The sequence below is a fragment of the Theobroma umbraticum genome, unplaced genomic scaffold, assembly GCF_002168275.2.
Source record: "Theobroma umbraticum cultivar Fairchild unplaced genomic scaffold, ASM216827v3 scaffold_44.0, whole genome shotgun sequence".
In the NCBI taxonomy this organism is placed as follows: domain Eukaryota; kingdom Viridiplantae; phylum Streptophyta; class Magnoliopsida; order Malvales; family Malvaceae; genus Theobroma; species Theobroma umbraticum.
In genome coordinates, this window is record NW_018397255.1 from 2,697,293 (window position 1) to 2,714,558 (window position 17,266).

At 35.8% G+C, this 17,266-nt stretch overlaps 1 protein-coding gene and 3 pseudogenes across 7 annotated transcripts; 1 reads left to right on the forward strand and 3 right to left on the reverse strand.

Moving 5' to 3' along the window:
* Positions 1-1,453: 1,453 nt before the first annotated feature.
* LOC110409654 (putative receptor-like protein kinase At5g24010 pseudogene) lies at positions 1,454-4,584 on the reverse strand (annotated as a pseudogene). 2 transcript variants are annotated; one of them, XR_016352323.1, is made up of 2 exons: positions 4,179-4,272; positions 1,454-4,021 (listed from the first exon to the last, which is right to left on the reverse strand). The product of XR_016352323.1 is annotated as a putative receptor-like protein kinase At5g24010 pseudogene, transcript variant X2 (transcript). The 2 variants fall into 2 exon arrangements; XR_016352322.1 differs by having other exon boundaries at positions 1,454-4,584.
* Positions 4,585-6,102: 1,518 nt separating this feature from the next.
* Positions 6,103-10,090, reverse strand: LOC110429202 (putative receptor-like protein kinase At5g24010 pseudogene; annotated as a pseudogene). Of its 2 annotated transcripts, none has more exons than XR_016352329.1 (2): positions 7,137-10,090; positions 6,103-6,532 (listed from the first exon to the last, which is right to left on the reverse strand). The product of XR_016352329.1 is annotated as a putative receptor-like protein kinase At5g24010 pseudogene, transcript variant X2 (transcript). The 2 variants fall into 2 exon arrangements; XR_016352328.1 differs by having other exon boundaries at positions 6,103-6,537.
* On the reverse strand, positions 8,804-13,509 carry LOC110429203 (putative receptor-like protein kinase At5g24010 pseudogene; annotated as a pseudogene). Of its 2 annotated transcripts, none has more exons than XR_016352331.1 (2): positions 10,673-13,509; positions 8,804-8,896 (listed from the first exon to the last, which is right to left on the reverse strand). The product of XR_016352331.1 is annotated as a putative receptor-like protein kinase At5g24010 pseudogene, transcript variant X2 (transcript). The 2 variants fall into 2 exon arrangements; XR_016352330.1 differs by lacking the exon at positions 8,804-8,896 and adding an exon at positions 10,162-10,395 and having other exon boundaries at positions 10,673-13,507.
* A 2,434-nt stretch (positions 13,510-15,943) lies between these two features.
* Positions 15,944-17,178, forward strand: MEE59 (maternal effect embryo arrest 59). The gene is made up of 4 exons (XM_021417990.2): positions 15,944-16,330; positions 16,419-16,514; positions 16,634-16,795; positions 16,899-17,178. Exons 1-4 carry the CDS (start codon positions 16,091-16,093, stop codon positions 16,938-16,940), a joined length of 540 nt encoding a protein of 179 aa, XP_021273665.1. The 5' UTR covers positions 15,944-16,090; the 3' UTR covers positions 16,941-17,178.
* The last annotated feature ends 88 nt before the right edge of the window (positions 17,179-17,266 follow it).

Sequence of the window (17,266 nt, forward strand, 5' to 3'; positions counted from 1 at the left end):
ATATTTAAATTAAAAAATTATTAAATTGTTAATTATGTATAAATAATATAAATATTATATCATATTATAAAAAATATAATTCCTGTTATATACATATATGTATATACTTTTAATTTAAATATATTTATTTTCTATTTTATGTTAGCATTACAAAACTTATAACTTATAAAATTATTAATTATAATATATATATATTATTGTTTATATAAACTTATAATATATATACTTAAAAAAAGCTTTTGAGATTAAAATAGTTTTGGAACTTAAGTATTTTTTTTAAATTTCATGAAATTAAGAAAAAATTCATATAATTAATTAAATTATTTTATGAAGCTATTATTATTTACTAACTTGTAATGTCTTTTAATATGTGTAGTTTATATATTGTGTTAATTTATAAGAAATATAATTACTATTATATATATACTAAAATATTTTTAATATATATATACTTTTAATATAAATATATTTACTTTCTATTTTGTGTAACATTATAAAATTATAATTTATAAAATTATTAATTATAATATATATAACTTTATTTATATAAGCTTATATAAATTTAAAGAGAAGTTGTAATATTATAATAGTTCTAAAACTTAGTTATTTTTTTTAATTTTATGTAATTAAGGACAAATCAGTATAGTTAATTAAATTAATTCATGAAACTATCATTATTAATTAACTTGTATATATATATTATATTTATTTATAAGAAATATAATTACTATTATATATATTAAAATATTTTTGATGTATAGGTGTGTGTATATATGTAGTTTAAATATAAACATATTTACTTTCTATTTTGTGTTAATATTACAAAAATTATAACTCATAAAATTATTAATTACAATATATATACCTTTATTTGTTTAAACTTATAACATCTAAATCTAAAGGGAAGTTATGAGATTAGAATAGTTTTGAAATTTAGTTATTTTTTTTAATTTTATATAATTAAGGATAAACTCATATAGTTAATTAAATTAAATAATAAAATTATAATTATTAATTAACTTATAATGTCTTTTAATATATATATACTTTATATACATTGAATTTATTTATAAAAAATATAATTACTATTATATATATTAAAATATTTTTAGTATGTATATACTTTAAATATAAACATATTTACTTTTTATTTTATGTTAACATTATAAAAATTATAACTTATAAATTTATTAATTATATTTGAAATATTTGTTTTGGATTATTTAAATTTAAATTTTATTATTTGTGTGTTTTTATTAATTTAATTATTAATAAATTATATAAAATATGTAAAAGAAATATTATCGTATATGAATACGGATATAAATTTGAATTTAGGTAATTAGATACTCATGAATAATATTTTAATAATTTTTTATATAATAAGATTTTTAAATGAACTAAAGTAATTATAGAATAGTAAAGATATATTAAAGTTTGGATTAAGATAATAATTTTAAAAAATATTTAAATAGTTAATAAAATTCATATAATTTATATCTTATAAAATTAAAATTCGAGTACCTCAATATTCTACCAGTTAACAACTCTAGTCAAATGTAAGCCCTAACAGCCATGTTTGTTGCTACTGTTGCAGAGCACAGAAAACAGTACCATCGTTCTCTGTGCTCAGCTGACTCATTTTAATTTTGTTTTGGCGAGGCTAAATCTATGGAGTCTTGCTTGTATCTAGGAGAGCATGTAAGCTTTAATACAAGAAGCCGTTGTGTTCTTAGTATTTTCCAGAAACAATATTCTTCTTCTAAATTCTCTTAAAAAAGAGGAAAGAAAAGCAAAATGTTTCCAAAAGTGATCTCTATTATAATATATAACCTACAAATCATCCTGGCAGTGAGTCGTTTTGCAACATGAAGATTTATGGAAAGCGGATAAAACAGAAAAATATACAAAAAAAAAAAAAGGGCAAGTTACAATACGTAGTTTTACCTTTAAACCATGGGAAATTATCTGGCGTCACCAATCCTCGAGTTTGAGAATGCTTCACAAGCAGTTTCATCTGAAGCATCATCAAATACTACAGTCGCATCTTCGTCATCAGCGGCTGGAAAGCTATTGGAAGGTAAACGTTGGATAGCAGGCATCGAAAACTCCAATGAAGCATTGGTTGTACTGTCTTCAAGTGGCTCTCTGTTCATTTGAGTTAGCTGAAGCTGCAATGCATATTCTAAGTCCCACAACACATCACGCATACTAGGCCTTTCACTACCAGATGGCTTCAAACACTTCTCCGTTGTTTCAGCAAACTTCCTCAGCGAGTTAGGGTTAATTTTATCCACTAGCATTGGATCAACAATTTTCTCAAGTTGACCTTCCCTCATCCAAAGCATTCCCCATTCAGCTAAGTTCACTTCCTCCCTCCTATTTGAGGTGACAACTGCTGGCCTAGCGCAAAGTACTTCCAGGAGTACAACGCCAAAAGAGTAAACATCAGATTTATCTGTCAATTGCAGTGATATGAAGTACTCAGGGTCAAGATAGCCAAAGGTTCCCTTTACATCAACACTGTGTTCTACATCGGGCAGGCCAGATTTTGAAAGACCAAAATCAGCAACTTTGGCCACAAACTGTTCATCAAGCAAGATGTTTGTTGACTTAACATCCCTGTGGATGATTCCTCCAGCTGAACCAGTGTGTAGGTAATTAAGGCCTTTTGCTGCACCAATGCAAATTTCAAGTCTTTGCTTCCAAGATAGTTCGGATCGTGCACTGTATGAGTTCTCAAGATTGGCAGTTGAATAATAGAGATTGTCTCTAAGAGTGCCCTTTTCCATGAACTCGAAAACCAATATCATTTCAGATCTTTCATCACAATATCCAATTAAGGAAACAAGATGACGATGGCTAATTTGAGATAAGACCACAATCTCTGTTTGGAATTCCAGAATGCCTTGGCCGTGTCCTGGTTCACTCCTTTTCACAGCAACTTTCATACCACGTAACATTCCTTCATAGACTTTTCCAAATCCGCCCTCTCCAATCAGCAAGTTGGAAGCAAAGTTCTTGGTTGATTGCTCAATTTCATAGTAAGATATTCTCAGAGCAAGATTTAAATTGGAAGGGGATTTATTGGCAGATTTTTCAGATATCCTGTTGTAAGAACTCCCTCTTCCATATAGAGGCGCAGACAAAGGCCAACCTGGGGATTGTTCAGGTTTTGCTTTCCTGCATTTCAAACTCAGAAGCACTATCACTATCAAAACAATAACAAATGCCCCCACACCAACGGAACCAACTATAGCGAAGAGACTATTCCGTTTACTTTTAGGCTTCACTGGGAACAAAACAAAATCTGATTTCTTCATTAACTCCATTATTTCCAGCCCATTCAGAAAGGCGTTTTGATTCTGAGAATCACGTCGAGGGCCTATACTTATGTTCATTATTCCAGATTCATCGGAATCAACCACAAAATCAATGTAAAATGGAGCTGCCAACTGGCCTATTTGATCATACGAACTGATCTTCTTGCTAAATTTGTTGTAGATATAAAGATTGAAAATAATAGCATCAAGAGACACACTAATAATGTCACAAAAGTGCACCCTAACAAAGTATAAAGAATTCTTACTCACAGTAAAACTCCAAGTTATATTGAAAAAATTCAATTGCCTGCGACCATCTATATTCAATTCTTTTGCAGTCTTATAGACAAGACTTGGGGCATCATATACTGTGGCTCCTCCAAGCTGGAATTTAGGTGTATCAGCGAAAAATTCACTGTTCCTAGCAGCTTCTGAATTAAACAAGAAACTATCGTCTGGTTTCCAGTTCCTCCACAATGTATCATTTTCTGGTGTGAGGGTAAGCCCTCCAACATTAATCCTGTAGAGGGTTTGTAACACCTGAGACAGCAAACCGTCAAAAGAATTTCTACTTCCTGAAGGACTAATGCGAGTGGCGTTATCACGGATGAAACTTTCAGGGGCAAGAAAGACTTCAATGGCGTTTACAAAAGCTAGATGTGATCCTTCAGCAGGCATGAAGTTGATTCTAAAACTTCCTACATTGATGGTGATTAAAAATTCCTTAATGACAGGTGAACCACTACTATTCTTGACATTAAAATTCGGTAATAACCAAAATCCTGAAGCTGAAACATTGAATCTAGCATTGGTTAGATTTGCAGGAGATGAAAACACAAAGAAATGGAGACGTACAAAGTAGGTGCCGTTCTTTTTGATCACAAACTCGTAGAAAGAAGGCTGTCGGAAGATTCTTGCAGACCGATAGAGTAGAGATACGCCTGCTGAGGGACTTGCATCCGTAAGAGGTCTGCTTCGTCCTACAAGGGAATGAAAGCCGGAATTCAGGTCACCAACAAAGTTCTGGTTTCCACTGCCTGTGAAGTTGGACCTTGATCCACAGTTGATGAAGTACTCCTCAGGAAGCGTGTAAGCCGATGAGAAAGGCAGAGGAGAAAAGAATTGTAGGGGTAGGAGAAAGATGAATAGTGGGAAAAGAATCTCCAGGTTGTGAAAGTTTTCCATAGGAGGAATGAGATGGTAGTAGCCAACTTTTTTGAATGCCAGTGAAGGTTGTGGACACCTTAAAACAGAATAAAGGTGGTGAGAATCAATCAAGCATGGCAAAATTAAATTAAAATAAGTTCTCAAATACTTTTAAAGATAGACGAGGTGGTTGTTGACTTGTATTTAAGCGGGGAAACAGTGGAGATATAATGGGAAACACATGATTGACATAGCAATCCCATAAGGGTTTTCTTCACTAACAGGTGTCTGTTTCCAAGTGTTGCAGAATCCATTAAAGAATTTAGTAGTACACTACCCTTTTTCTTTACTTTTTTTGTGGAAACTGTGAAGTGTTGTGATTTTCTTAAAGCAAGACTCCAAAAAGATTAGAGAGCCTGTTAACAGAAATGAATTATTGGAGGGGGCAGTCTAAAAAGTAGGAGTATCTTTTTCTGCGTCACTTTAATAAAGAAGCATCGTATAACTAATCCCTGGTGTGGGGAAAAGAACCGAAGTGATTTGCGTTCACATACAATCTGATCCTTCCCAGCAAGTTGGTTAACTTATCAAGCCCCTCTGTGTTAATGGTGAGAAATTGACAAGTTTTTCTGAAATAATTAATAAGAGAAGAAGTCACAATTCTAACAAACAGAGCAGTGATTTTGTATGTAACATTGGTGTTTTATGTATCATTTCGAGCGGTTGCAATTGATGATAATGAAAAAAATAAAAATAAAAACAAAAGGGCAATTCATCTGCGAATGACATCTTCTTTATGTGGAAAGCTTCAATAGGTTTGGCCATTTACTCTAGGGATTAGAAATGAGTTCATTGGTTTAAACCAAGCTGTCTATCATGAAAAACCAGCAAACAACAAGCCGTTTCCAAGATGATCTAAAATCAATAGGAAATAGAAGGAAAATTCATCAGCAAGTCCCACATCATTTTAACCCTCCGCTAATCTGAAGCCAAAGATTCTGCAGTTCAGTTAACAATTAATTAGACGTCCGCTATATTAAGCCACCTTGATGCTACTAAAAAGATTAAAAATCTTGCTGTTCATTAGAAAGCCATGTTGAAGCTAATAGTTGCATGCAACCTGAAGTAGCAGTTTAACACTTGTCCAAACTCAACTTGAGTTCTTAACAGCTATTACTCCTCTCAGCTTATGTATTTACGTGTTAGCATGCTTGCTTTGTTCTTAATGCATTTTAACACTAGTCTTATGCTTCTGACCAAGTGTTATAGGCTATTATCCACGTATGAATGAGTTGTACTTAAATATCTTCAGCAACCACTAATGAATTGGATTAACTTTAGTTCCTTGCTAAGCACTTTTGTTCATCCTTGTTTTTCCTTGCCTGTAACAGAGGCTGCATCATGCAGCGTTATCCCGACTTCTTCCAAATCACAAGAAGCCAGTTTACATAACCAGCGTCACAGATTTGTTAGTTGAATATTGCTCGAATGTGATCATCAGCTACCGGAATATAGTTTCCTAGCATGGTTAAATCTCACTGATGTTGCTGAATTTGACATGTTATATGATGGATTGATTTTGCCGATCTCATGCTTTGCGAAAATTTTTGGGAGAGAATGTGGGATGCAAAAGTCATGATATTCAACTGATGTGCCTCCAAGAATGTTCAACTGATATTCCGATGAGTAACTGGGAGTACTAAAAAAAAAAGTCACAACACTAGTAAAATTCAATGCTCGAATCATGTGCCTACAGCTATTTAGCACCTTTGTGATCAGTAGCTACAGAGGGTCTTATGAAAAGCTTGCATGGAGCAACAAGTAAGAAAACTGATTCTAGCTAGAAACAAGCATACGTATTACCCATTTACTTCAGAAGATCTTGGATTATTATGTTACAAGCACTTCATACATGGCACATCATCCGTCAATTAGCAGAAAAGGAACCTGGTTGTTTTGAGTGAATCCTCATTCCAGCTCTAGTTGATTTGCTGGAGTTCATATAACATCCTGGTGAGGTTGGTAGCAGCTTTTAAATGTTTCACATGATATGAGTGATCTCACTGCCCTGGTCAATCGCTTATATTAGTTAGCCATACCATTAGTTGAAAATTGACAGAATGAAATTTCTTTGCTGAAGAAAAATCCTAGGAACAAAAGAGTAAAGATAACAACATTTATTCTTCAACATGGTTGAGAATCTAACCTACATAAGATTACCAATTTTTAAAATTGATATTACGAAGAGGAATATGCTTGTCTTCACACTTTGGGGTTGGGGCAAGGGGGAAGACATTTAAGGTTCTCCACTCTCACACACATTCGTAATCAAAATAATAAAAAGCTAATGTAATGTGGCAGCCGCACCTACAGGGAGAGTGCTTTTTATGTTAGTTGCGATAATGGAGAATTAGATTACTTTTTATGCTGGTTTCCAAGTTTATGTTTACTGCTTAGTCTTGTATGTGGATTTGGCATTGCCAACTCCCTATGTGACATTACCAGTCACTGTCTTCGCTAGCCAGTTGCTGGCATCTACACTGTTTTGTACTCTCTCTGCTTCGTGCAGCTTATTAATGAAACTCTACTTTTGGCTGAGAAAATAATAATAATAAAAGGCTAACAGATATCGGAAACTGCTGAGATTTTGATAAACATGTTTGGTACCTTGAACTAATGGGATTATCTAGCACCAGCGAACTTCAACTGAGAGAACACTTCACTAGCTGATGTATCTGAACCATGGTTGCCAACTATGGACTGTTCATTTTCCTCAATTAGGAAGCTACTAGTTGGTACATCCAGAAGCACAGGCGGCCCAAACTGCAATGAAGAATTTGTTATGCTTTCATCAGGTTGTTCTCTATTTATTCCAGTATGTAGGCTCAATGCATATTCCAAGTCCCATAACACATCGCGCATAGTAGGCCTCTTAGTACCCTTTGCCTCCAAACACTTCTCAACTAATTCACCAAATTTTCTCAAAGAATCAGGGTTTATTTTATCCACTAGGACAGGATCAATAATTTTTTCAAGCTGCCCTTTCTTTAGCCAAAGCAAACCCCAATCTGCTAGGTTCACCTCCTCCTGAGGTGAGTTGATAATCGCTGGTCTAGCACAGAGAACTTCTAGAAGTACAACTCCGAAAGAGTACACATCAGATTTCTCTGTCAACTCGGAAGACATAAAATATTCTGGATCCAAATAACCAAAGCTACCTTTTACACCTGTATGATTCAGGGTTATATCCGAATGACTTGATTTTGAAATACCAAAATCAGATAGTTTAGCTGTGTAATTTTCATCAAGCAAGATGTTTGTTGACTTAATATCGCGGTGAATAATTTTCACAGCTGAACCAGTGTGCAGGTAATGGAGGGCTGTTGCTGTGCCAATGCAGATCTCAAGTCTTGCCGTCCATGATAATCCATTTTGTTTAGAACAGCCATTGGTGTCATATAGATTATCTCTAAGAGTCCCCTTCTCCATGAATTCATAAACCAATATCATCTCGGACCTTTCATCACAGTATCCAATCAAGGAAACCAGGTTACGATGGCGAGTTCGGGAAAGTACCATTATCTCTGTTTGGAATTCCGCAAGACCCTGCTTGTGTCCTGGTGCCCTTCGTTTAACAGCTACCTTCTCAGCACGAAGTGTTCCACAATATACTTTTCCAAATCCACCCTCACCAATGAAAAATTTTGAGTCAAAATCTTGTGTTGCTTGCTGGATTTCAGCAAAGGGTATCCTTAATTCAAGGCATAGACTAAGACCAGCAGTTCTAGCAGTTGACATTTCATTTACACTCCACCCTCCAAGAAGAGCCAAAGAAGATGGCAAACGTTGAACTTTATCTAGATCTTCTTTCAAGCAAACCAGACAAACTATCACAACCACTATTATAATGAATGCAAATGCCAGACCAAGCGAACCGGCTATAATGACCAAGATTTTCTTCTTGTGCTTGGGTGGCACAAAAGATGAACATGAATTTTCCATTAGCTGCATAATCTCAAGGCCATTCAGAAAGGCAGTTTGGTCTGTACTAGAATTTGGGCCAACACTTATGTCAATATTTCCAGATTTTCCAGAATCAACAACAAAATCAACATAAAAGGGAGCTGTCAGCTGATTAACTATCTCATATGAACTGATCAACTGACAAAATTTTCCATTGATACAGAGATTTAGCCCAGGATAATGAAGTGAGAGGCTAATGAAATCACAGAAATGAGCTCGAACAAAGTGCCTCGCGTGCTCATTGACTTTAAAACGCCAAGTAATATTTGAAAAATTTGTCTGCCCGCTTGTCAATTTTTTGGCAGTCCTATAGACATCCTCTGGGGCGATATACTTAGTTGAACCATTAGCTCCTCGCTCATATTCTAATTTAACATACGGCTTATGCCTGTTTTCCGCAGACCCTGGAAAGAGCAAAAACTGATCATCTGGTATCCAATATCTCATAAGCGTATCAGTCTTTGCTGTGATGTTGGAACCTCCAACATTGATCCTATAAATTTTTTGCAAAACATTACAAAGTAAACCGTGATAATTGTCTTTAATCCCTGAGAAATTTATGTGTGTAGCATTATCAGGGATGAAGCCAGTAGGGGCAAGAAAGACTTCAATGGCATTAACAAAAGCCAAACATGATATTTGAGAAGGTATGAAGTAAATCTCAAATTTACCAGCTCCAACTGTAAGCAGGAATTCCTTAATCACAGCTGATTCATGGCTATTTTTCATGGTAAAATTCGACAACAGTAAAAGCCCTGGAGCCGAGGCATCAGGTTGAGCTGAGACATTAAACACAGCATCTGCTAAGCTTACAGAAGATGTGAAAGCAAAGAAATGAAGGCGTACCAGGTACGTGCCTTTTTGGCCGATTTTAAACTTATAAGGGTAAGGGCGCCTGAATATTCTTGCTGTTTGATATAGCGGCGGTGTATCAGCTGAAGGTTTAGTGTCTTTGACAGGTTTGCTTCCTTTTCCAGAGAAGGGACCAGAATTTTGGTCTTGAGTGAAGTTCCTGATTCCAAAGGTGACACTAGACTTTGATCCACAGTTAATGAAGTGCTCATAAGGAAGAGAGTAAGTATCATCAACAGCTTCAGCTGGTGAGAAAAGGAGTGAACAGAATAGGAGTAGTGGGAGAAGTGAGAACAGAACCGAGAAAGAGTGAAGCATCTCCACAGAAACAGGAGTTTGCTGCTTTTTCTGTGAGGACAAGTGTAGGAGAATCCTGGTTGGATGAATTAAAATAAAGTGATAAACATGCATTACCACTGTCAAGAACGACCAGACCTTACTTCTCCTTTATAAATAAAAAAAGACTTCTGGGTTGACGTGGAATCCCTTTTGTTAGGAGACATAAAATTATATAATTACCCTGGAAAGGCTTAGAGTCAGTCAAGGATAATGTTGGTTTGGCCCCAAACCCTCCATTTCTTTAACTTTAATCCTTGGCGAAATAGACCCCATCCCAGATATTTTAGTTGTTTGGAAATAAGGCAATGACAATAGGGATAGTAAAACCAGTTTCCTAAAAGTTACTTTTTTCATAAAAATCAAAATGAGAATAGAGGTTGTTTATTCCTCTGTAATTTCTCTCTCTCACTACTCTGTCGTTTCTGAAATCTGTCCATAAGAAATTATTAAGAAATTATAAAAGTGAATGACGGCTATGTGAATAAAGATTGTTCATTGGAAGTTGTCTATCTTTAAACATACATGATGCTTATAGAAGCAAAAGGACTTCTTTTGCTTAAATTTTGTCCATTGAAGGAAGTCAGATAATGCAACTAATTAAAGTTAAGAAAGAAAAAGAAAAAGGACAGGTTCTTGCAGCTCTGTTCCATGGTTGATGCCAACGGGATGCTCCAGAACTGAGGCCACAAAAAGTGACTTGATTCATTTATGGCTGCATTGATATAAATGTGTGTTAACCCAAAGAAAGCATTTATGGTTATTCCATCTCTGTACAGGTGAATGAAGTTCTAATTCAAGGAATCTTTATTGATAATTCAACAAATTTCTTTGAGATTCAAAAATCAAAGCTTTCACTCTGTATTCTGAGTTTATTTGAAACTACTTGAATTATAACGAGGTCAGAGCTACTTAACACAGGTTTTCATACAACAAAAGATGCATTAAACATCAATATAGCGATAAGAGTTGTAACTGAAAAGACAAATTACCAGCCAGTTGAGACTATCTGCCACCATCAATCCTCAGCTGGGAGAAAACTCCACTAGCTGTTGTGTCTGAACCATCATCCCTCACCGTAGGCACATCATCTTTCTCAATTGGGAAGTTATTTGAAGGCAAACGCTGAAATGGACGTGAGGACATGGTCAGAGAAGCATCTATTGTGCTGTCCTCGTGTGGGTCTCTCCGCACTTCAGTTTGCTGTAGTTGCAATGTGTATTCCAAGTCCCAGCAGATATCAAGCATTGTAGGCCTGTCGACTCCATTTGGCTTCAGACACTTCTCAAATATTTCACTGAACTTTCTCAATGAATTAGGATTAATCTGGCCAGCCACTGAGGGATCGATAATCTTTTCAAGTTCCCCCTTCTTTAACCAAAACAGTCCCCATTCAGCTAAATTTATCTCCTCCTTCCTATTTGAGTTAATAATAGCTGGTCTAGCGCAAAGCACTTCAAGGAGTACCACACCAAAAGAATAAACATCAGATTTTTCCGTAAACTGAAGGCATCTAAAATACTCAGGATCAAGATAACCGAAGCTTCCTTTTATTCCTGTGCTGAACTCATCTGGACCAGGAAGACCTGATTTGGAAAGGCCAAAATCTGCAACTTTTGCCACATATTGTTCATCAAGCAAGATGTTTGTGGACTTAACATCACGGTGAATGATTCCTCCTTTTGAACCGGTGTGGAGGTAATGAAGACCCTTTGCTGCACCCATACAAATTTCAAGTCTTTGCTTCCAAGTCAATAAAGATAATGCAGATGACCTCTCTGGATTTCCACCCAAGTTGTAAAGATGATCTCTTAGAGTCCCCTTCTCCATGAACTCATAAACCAGTATCATCTCAGACCCTTCATCACAATAGCCAATCAGAGAAACAAGATGGCGATGTCGAATCTTGGATAGAACCATGACCTCAGTTTGGAATTCTGGAAGGCCCTGGCCATGTTTTGACTCGCTTCTTTTGACTGCCACTTTGAGACCATTCCGAAGAGTTCCTTTATAAACTTTACCGAAGCCTCCCTCTCCAACCAGCAATTTAGCCTCAAAGTTATTGGTTGCCTCTATTATTTCAGCAAAAGGCATCTTTAGTTTAAGGTTTAAGTTCGGAACTGGAGGGGGATTGACAGATTTAGTGCTTATTCCAACGTAAGGGCTCGCTCCTCCAAAAGGAAGGGTACCATATGAAGCCATGGTTTCAAAAGGCTTTCTTTTTCTGCGTTTCTTACACAACAAGAATACCACTATCAAACCACAGATGACAAAAACCCCAACAACTGAGCCAGTTATGATAAACGGTACGGGTTTGTTTTTTGGCTCACTTCCCCTTAGTTCCAAGCCTGGTTCTGTGATGAACTCCATTATTTCGAGCCCGTTCAGGTAGGCATTTTTTTCTAAGAATCCGTCCAAAGGGACAACACTGATACTAATAAAGTCAGAATCACCTGAGTCAACCACAAAATCATAGTAGAATGGAACTGCTGTCTGAACAGTATAGTCGATAGGATTGATATTTTGACTGAACTTACTGTATACAAAGAGACTGAAATTGAAAACGTTTGGTGATGGACTAATAATGTCACAGAAATGGACCCGAACAAGATGCCGAGCATTCTTACTGACGTTGAAATGCCAAGTAATGTTGGCAGAATTTGATGTCTGGTTATTAGTTAAGTCCACTTCTTTGCAAGTTCTGTAGACAAGATCTGGGACAAAGTTTTGGAAGGCTCCTTTTTCATCATCATAGTTTAGTCTACCAGAAAAATAGCTACAATTTTTTGCCAAATTTCCAATAAATATATAGTCATCATCAGCAACCCATTCTGATGCTACTGCGGTTGGGTCGTTAAGGGATTGACCCCCAACATTAACTCTCTGAACTGTTCTAAGCACCTGAGAGCGCAAACCTCGGTAAAAACCCTTACTTCCTGTCGAAGTAACAAGAGTTCGGTTATCGACAAGATCTGGAACAAGAAAAACTTCTATAGCATTCACAAAAGCCAAAGATGTTTGTTGTACCGGGATGAAGTGAATTCTAAAGCTCTTTGAATTGATAGGCACCAAGAAATCCTTAATCACAGGGAAAGAACTACTATTTCTGACACTGAAATTGGATACTAGAGACTTACCGGAAGCTGAAACATTGAATAAAGCATCCACCAGATTAACCTGGCCTGACATGAAAGGAAAGAAATGAAGACGTACCACATGTAGGCGTATGTCATTGATGTCGAATTTATATGAAAATGGGCGTGTATGAAACCTTGCTGTTTGGTAGAGAGATGAGCCGACTGACTGGTTGGTATCTTCGACAGGTTTGCCTTCTTCAACGCGGAACGAGTTGGGATTCTTGTCACCAACAAAGTTCCTGCTGCCTAGTTTCACAGAAGAAGATGACCCGCAGTTTATGAAGTATTTATCTGGAAAAACGTAAGGTTCTGAGAGAATCAGAACAGGATAGAATTGGAGAAGAAACAAAGGCAAGAGAACGTTAAGGAAGAGCAGTTTTTCCATTGGAACGGTCTTCCTCTTTTTCCTGTTTTTTTCCCTTGTCTAGTGGAAGTAATCAAGTATATATCTCAGCACTGAGGAGTAAGGACCAGTTCTAATGATTGATAATAATGCGCAAGGAAGGTGCAGATGGAAAGGGAAGACTTTGGTTGACCTGATAATCAAAATGTATGGATGTATTCTGCTTGAGAAAAATAATTGAGCTCCTCTAATGCTGCGAAGCACAATGGTTTCCAGAGGGAAATATCTATTTCTTGGCATGTCAATTCTGATCACGGCATTTACTTCTACTCGTTTTCCCTTTTGCCCGAGAACCACGTTTCTGACTTTTCTTAGTTCAGCGACAATTAGTTGGTTTGTCTTGGTTTGCCTTGAATTTCTGTAATAATCTTGTGTTAGACGGTTTCTTGTCTCTTTTAACTAAGGACTTTTCTATTCCCCTTTCGTGTCTTTAATTAATTCACTGCCTTATGTCAGCATCTTTACACATAAACAGTCCAAATTCTGCGTTTTTTGAAGATGAGTCTGTTAAGTGTAAAGATGCATCTGTCTTAAGTTCAAGCAGGGTCATCTAATGCCAGAATCTGGGCTGACCCAGAAGAGCCCCAAAGCAGCAGCCCCACACTTATTATCTTTCTAGAAAGTGGACAAACCCACCAAAAGGTACGACATGCAAGTTGTGCGGTTTAAATAGCGCCTAGTTTTAATTTCTTCCCAACGCTTCCTGAAGGTCCTCTGTTCCCCCACTATCTTCTTTCTTCCTTCCACTATATGTGCAATCGAGTGCTTGTCTTCAATCTCAATCTCATCTACGCACGTCCTATCAGGTCCAATTATCTTTGTCTTTCCAAGATTTAAGTTGTTTACCTCTTTCGCCTTTCATCTTTCAAATTATTAGACTCAGGTAAATGTTTTGGTTGAGGAAGATATTGAGGTACAAAATGAGTTGGTGGAGTGTTACAAGGACTTGGATTCGATTGACAAACAGGACCAGACGCTTGGTTTTGTCTTTTTGGTTCTCTTTGTTTAATTCAGTTTTGTTTTACATTAAATAGAATACGGATGGATTTAAGACAGTAATTTTCATCCGTGTTCTGTACTCGGGTCTTTTCTTAAATTATGGAAGTGGTTGTTGTAGTGCGGGAACAGTGAAATAATAAGATAAGGATGGGTATGGTGGGAAGTTTTACATCCTGAGAGTGACTTCAGATAAACAATCTAAGCACTAGCTTCTAAATTATTCTTGTCTGTTAAGCTGTTGCAGTGATAGATTTGTTTATTAAACGGAATCCTGGAGAAGATGAATCATCAACAGGAACTGAATAGTCATTAGGCCCATTTTGTAGACAAGTTCATGATTTTAGTTGGAAGCCCTTGTTGTATTCTGAGGACCTAGTCTCCTTAAAATTCTATAGGGAAAGTAGCAGTCAAGTGCTTTCTATGTTCCACAATCTTCAGCTCTGCTGCAACAGTAGCATGATTCATTGGACATTACCCTGTATGTATCAACTTCAAACCACTTCTTTGGTGGAATGAATATAACCCACAGATCCAATACATTGCATTTGGAAACAATTTGATAGGATTTACTAAAGATAATATTTGAAGTAGGTGATTGACTCTCCAAGAATCCTTTAATCACGGGCAATTTGCTACCAGTATTATTTCACGGTAAATTACTTCATATTGTCAAAAAAAAAAAAGATGATATAACATGAACTTGCAAATAGAGGAAAGAGATGGGATCACAGCTCCTTAGGTTTTGATGACTTATATCAATACACTTTCTGGTTTTAAGTTATCCCAATTCAAACTTTAGACACTTCTCTCCCTTTGTTTGACTAACGCTACTCACGTCCATCCCGTTTTAATTTAGTCAAAATTTTGCATTTGAACGACAACCTGGATTTGGGACTTGGATGATTGGGTCGAATGCTCCAAGCAGCCATTTATGTCAGCATCTGGGCTACTCCAGGAAAGCCCAAGCTTCGGTATTATCATTTTAGAACCACGGGAATATTGGAATTTGAAAAACTTTGATTAAATTATGCAATAACTATTCATATTTTATTAAATGATAGATTTAATTTTTATATAATAATTTATAAAAAGTAAGCTTTTTATACTTTTTAAAATTAATAAAAAATTAAATTCTTTCTATCATTTATGTTAATATGATATTTTCTTGTCAATATAGTATGAAAATCAGTAATGATAATGTGATTTTTTTATTATTTTAAATTATAAAATACAAAAATTTCAATTCATCTCCATTTCACAACACGTTTTTCCTAAATCTTAAAAATTTATTAATAAATTTGATTTGTTTCTTTTTTAATCTTATTTAAAACTATTTACTCACATCATATTAGATAATTTAATATTTATATTTATAAAATTCATATTAATATTTAATTATGTCATTTTGATACGTTTATTACATCATCCTGAAATGTTAGATCATCATTATTATATTATTAAATTTAATATCATATTATTAAAAAATATCATATTAATACAATTAAATATTATATTAATATAAATAATTAAAAATTTTAACATATTATATTTATATTATAATTTAAAAAAAAATATAAAAATTTAATATTATAAAAAATTTAGCATTTTGATAGGACGGGGCGACTAAACGAACGATTTGACACAAAAATGTTCAAAGCCAAAGGATTTACAGCGCAAAAGTAAGCGGTATCGTACAGCCCACAGTTTCAAATTTTGTCTTTACTATATCAACAGGAGATTGCCGACCCGCTCCGCCATCAAGGGCCCTTGCACTCTTTCTCTTATTTGTAGATGAAAAGAGGATAGCTTACCATCAACACCAAGAAGAAAGAAACAAAATAAAGACAAAGGGTTAAACACTCGAGATCAGGATGGTGGGTCAATGGACGGTGACTAAACCAAGCCGGAGTGATGAAGTTTTGGACGCAGATCAACAGCAAAAAATCACCAATCAGGTCAGAGCTCAGTTCGATTCCTTGGCCCCGAAACGACCCATCAAGCCCACCAGGAGTGAACCTGATTCAGCAACAGCCACCTCCAATTTCCCGCCAGCTGTAGACCAAAACATACCCGAGCTTGACAAGTTACGATCGCTTCAGTCTCAATCTCATGTATGCATTCCTTAACATGGTTCTATCATCTTTGTCTTTCTACCCTTTTGTTGGTTCCTCTTTTGAGTTCTGGAATTTGCACTCTCAGCTGAAAATATTACAAGGAGATAGTGTTGTGCAAGATGAATTTGTGGAGACACAGTATTACAAGGAGATGGATTCTATTGACAAGGAGCACCACACGGTTTTTGCTCTTGACCTGTTAATCTTTCTTGCAGTTTTAATTTTTTTTTTTGTCTGTAGTGTCTTTGCTTTACTTTTCATTGAATTTGCATCGGTTTCTGTTTTGTTTATTGATCACAGACTGGAAGTGGGTTTATAAGAGTGGTGAGGGAAGGGGGTGAAGGAAATAGATATGATATTCAATTGCAAAACGGCCAGGGTGCGGGAAATGTATTCAACAGGCCAATTTTCAAAAGCAACCCGGCAACAAATGACTGGATGCCTAACGTTGAGGAAGATCAGGTATTCATGTAGGCCTTTTCTGTCAATGAGAAGAACGAAAGGGGTCATCAGAAGCCGTATTGTTTTGTTCAATGGTCTCAAAACAGTTTTCTTGTGTGATCAGGTCTTTGTTTCTTCCAAGCCTAATCGGAGTGAGGGTTGTTAGATCTGCACAGATGTACCAACTTTGCTTAAATTATAATTGTTGTCGCCTTGGAACAGAGAAATTGGATTAAAACAGTTCGGTGGGAGGACCTAAATAAATTACTTATTCTACATTGTCCTTTGCCCTGTTGCAAAGATAAGTTAGTTTATTAATTGAATAATGGGAAGGCAAAATCGTCAACAGCAATGAAATACTTATCCTTAGGACAACTAATGAATCCACTGCCCTCGTATTTCAAGCCTGTTTTCAGGCAATCTTTTTCAGGGCAGTGCCCTTTCTCATATTTTTGGGAAAAAAATAATAATTAGTGTGGTATCCCCACCCAA

Bases quoted from the DNA above. Each gene is read 5' to 3' on its own strand.
- MEE59 (XM_021417990.2), top strand. From the start codon at position 16,091: ATGGTGGGTCAATGGACGGTGACTAAACCAAGCCGGAGTGATGAAGTT. The intron at 16,331-16,418 runs GTATGCATTCCT...TTGCACTCTCAG, and splicing joins CGCTTCAGTCTCAATCTCAT to CTGAAAATATTACAAGGAGA. The intron at 16,515-16,633 runs GTTTTTGCTCTT...TATTGATCACAG, and splicing joins TTGACAAGGAGCACCACACG to ACTGGAAGTGGGTTTATAAG.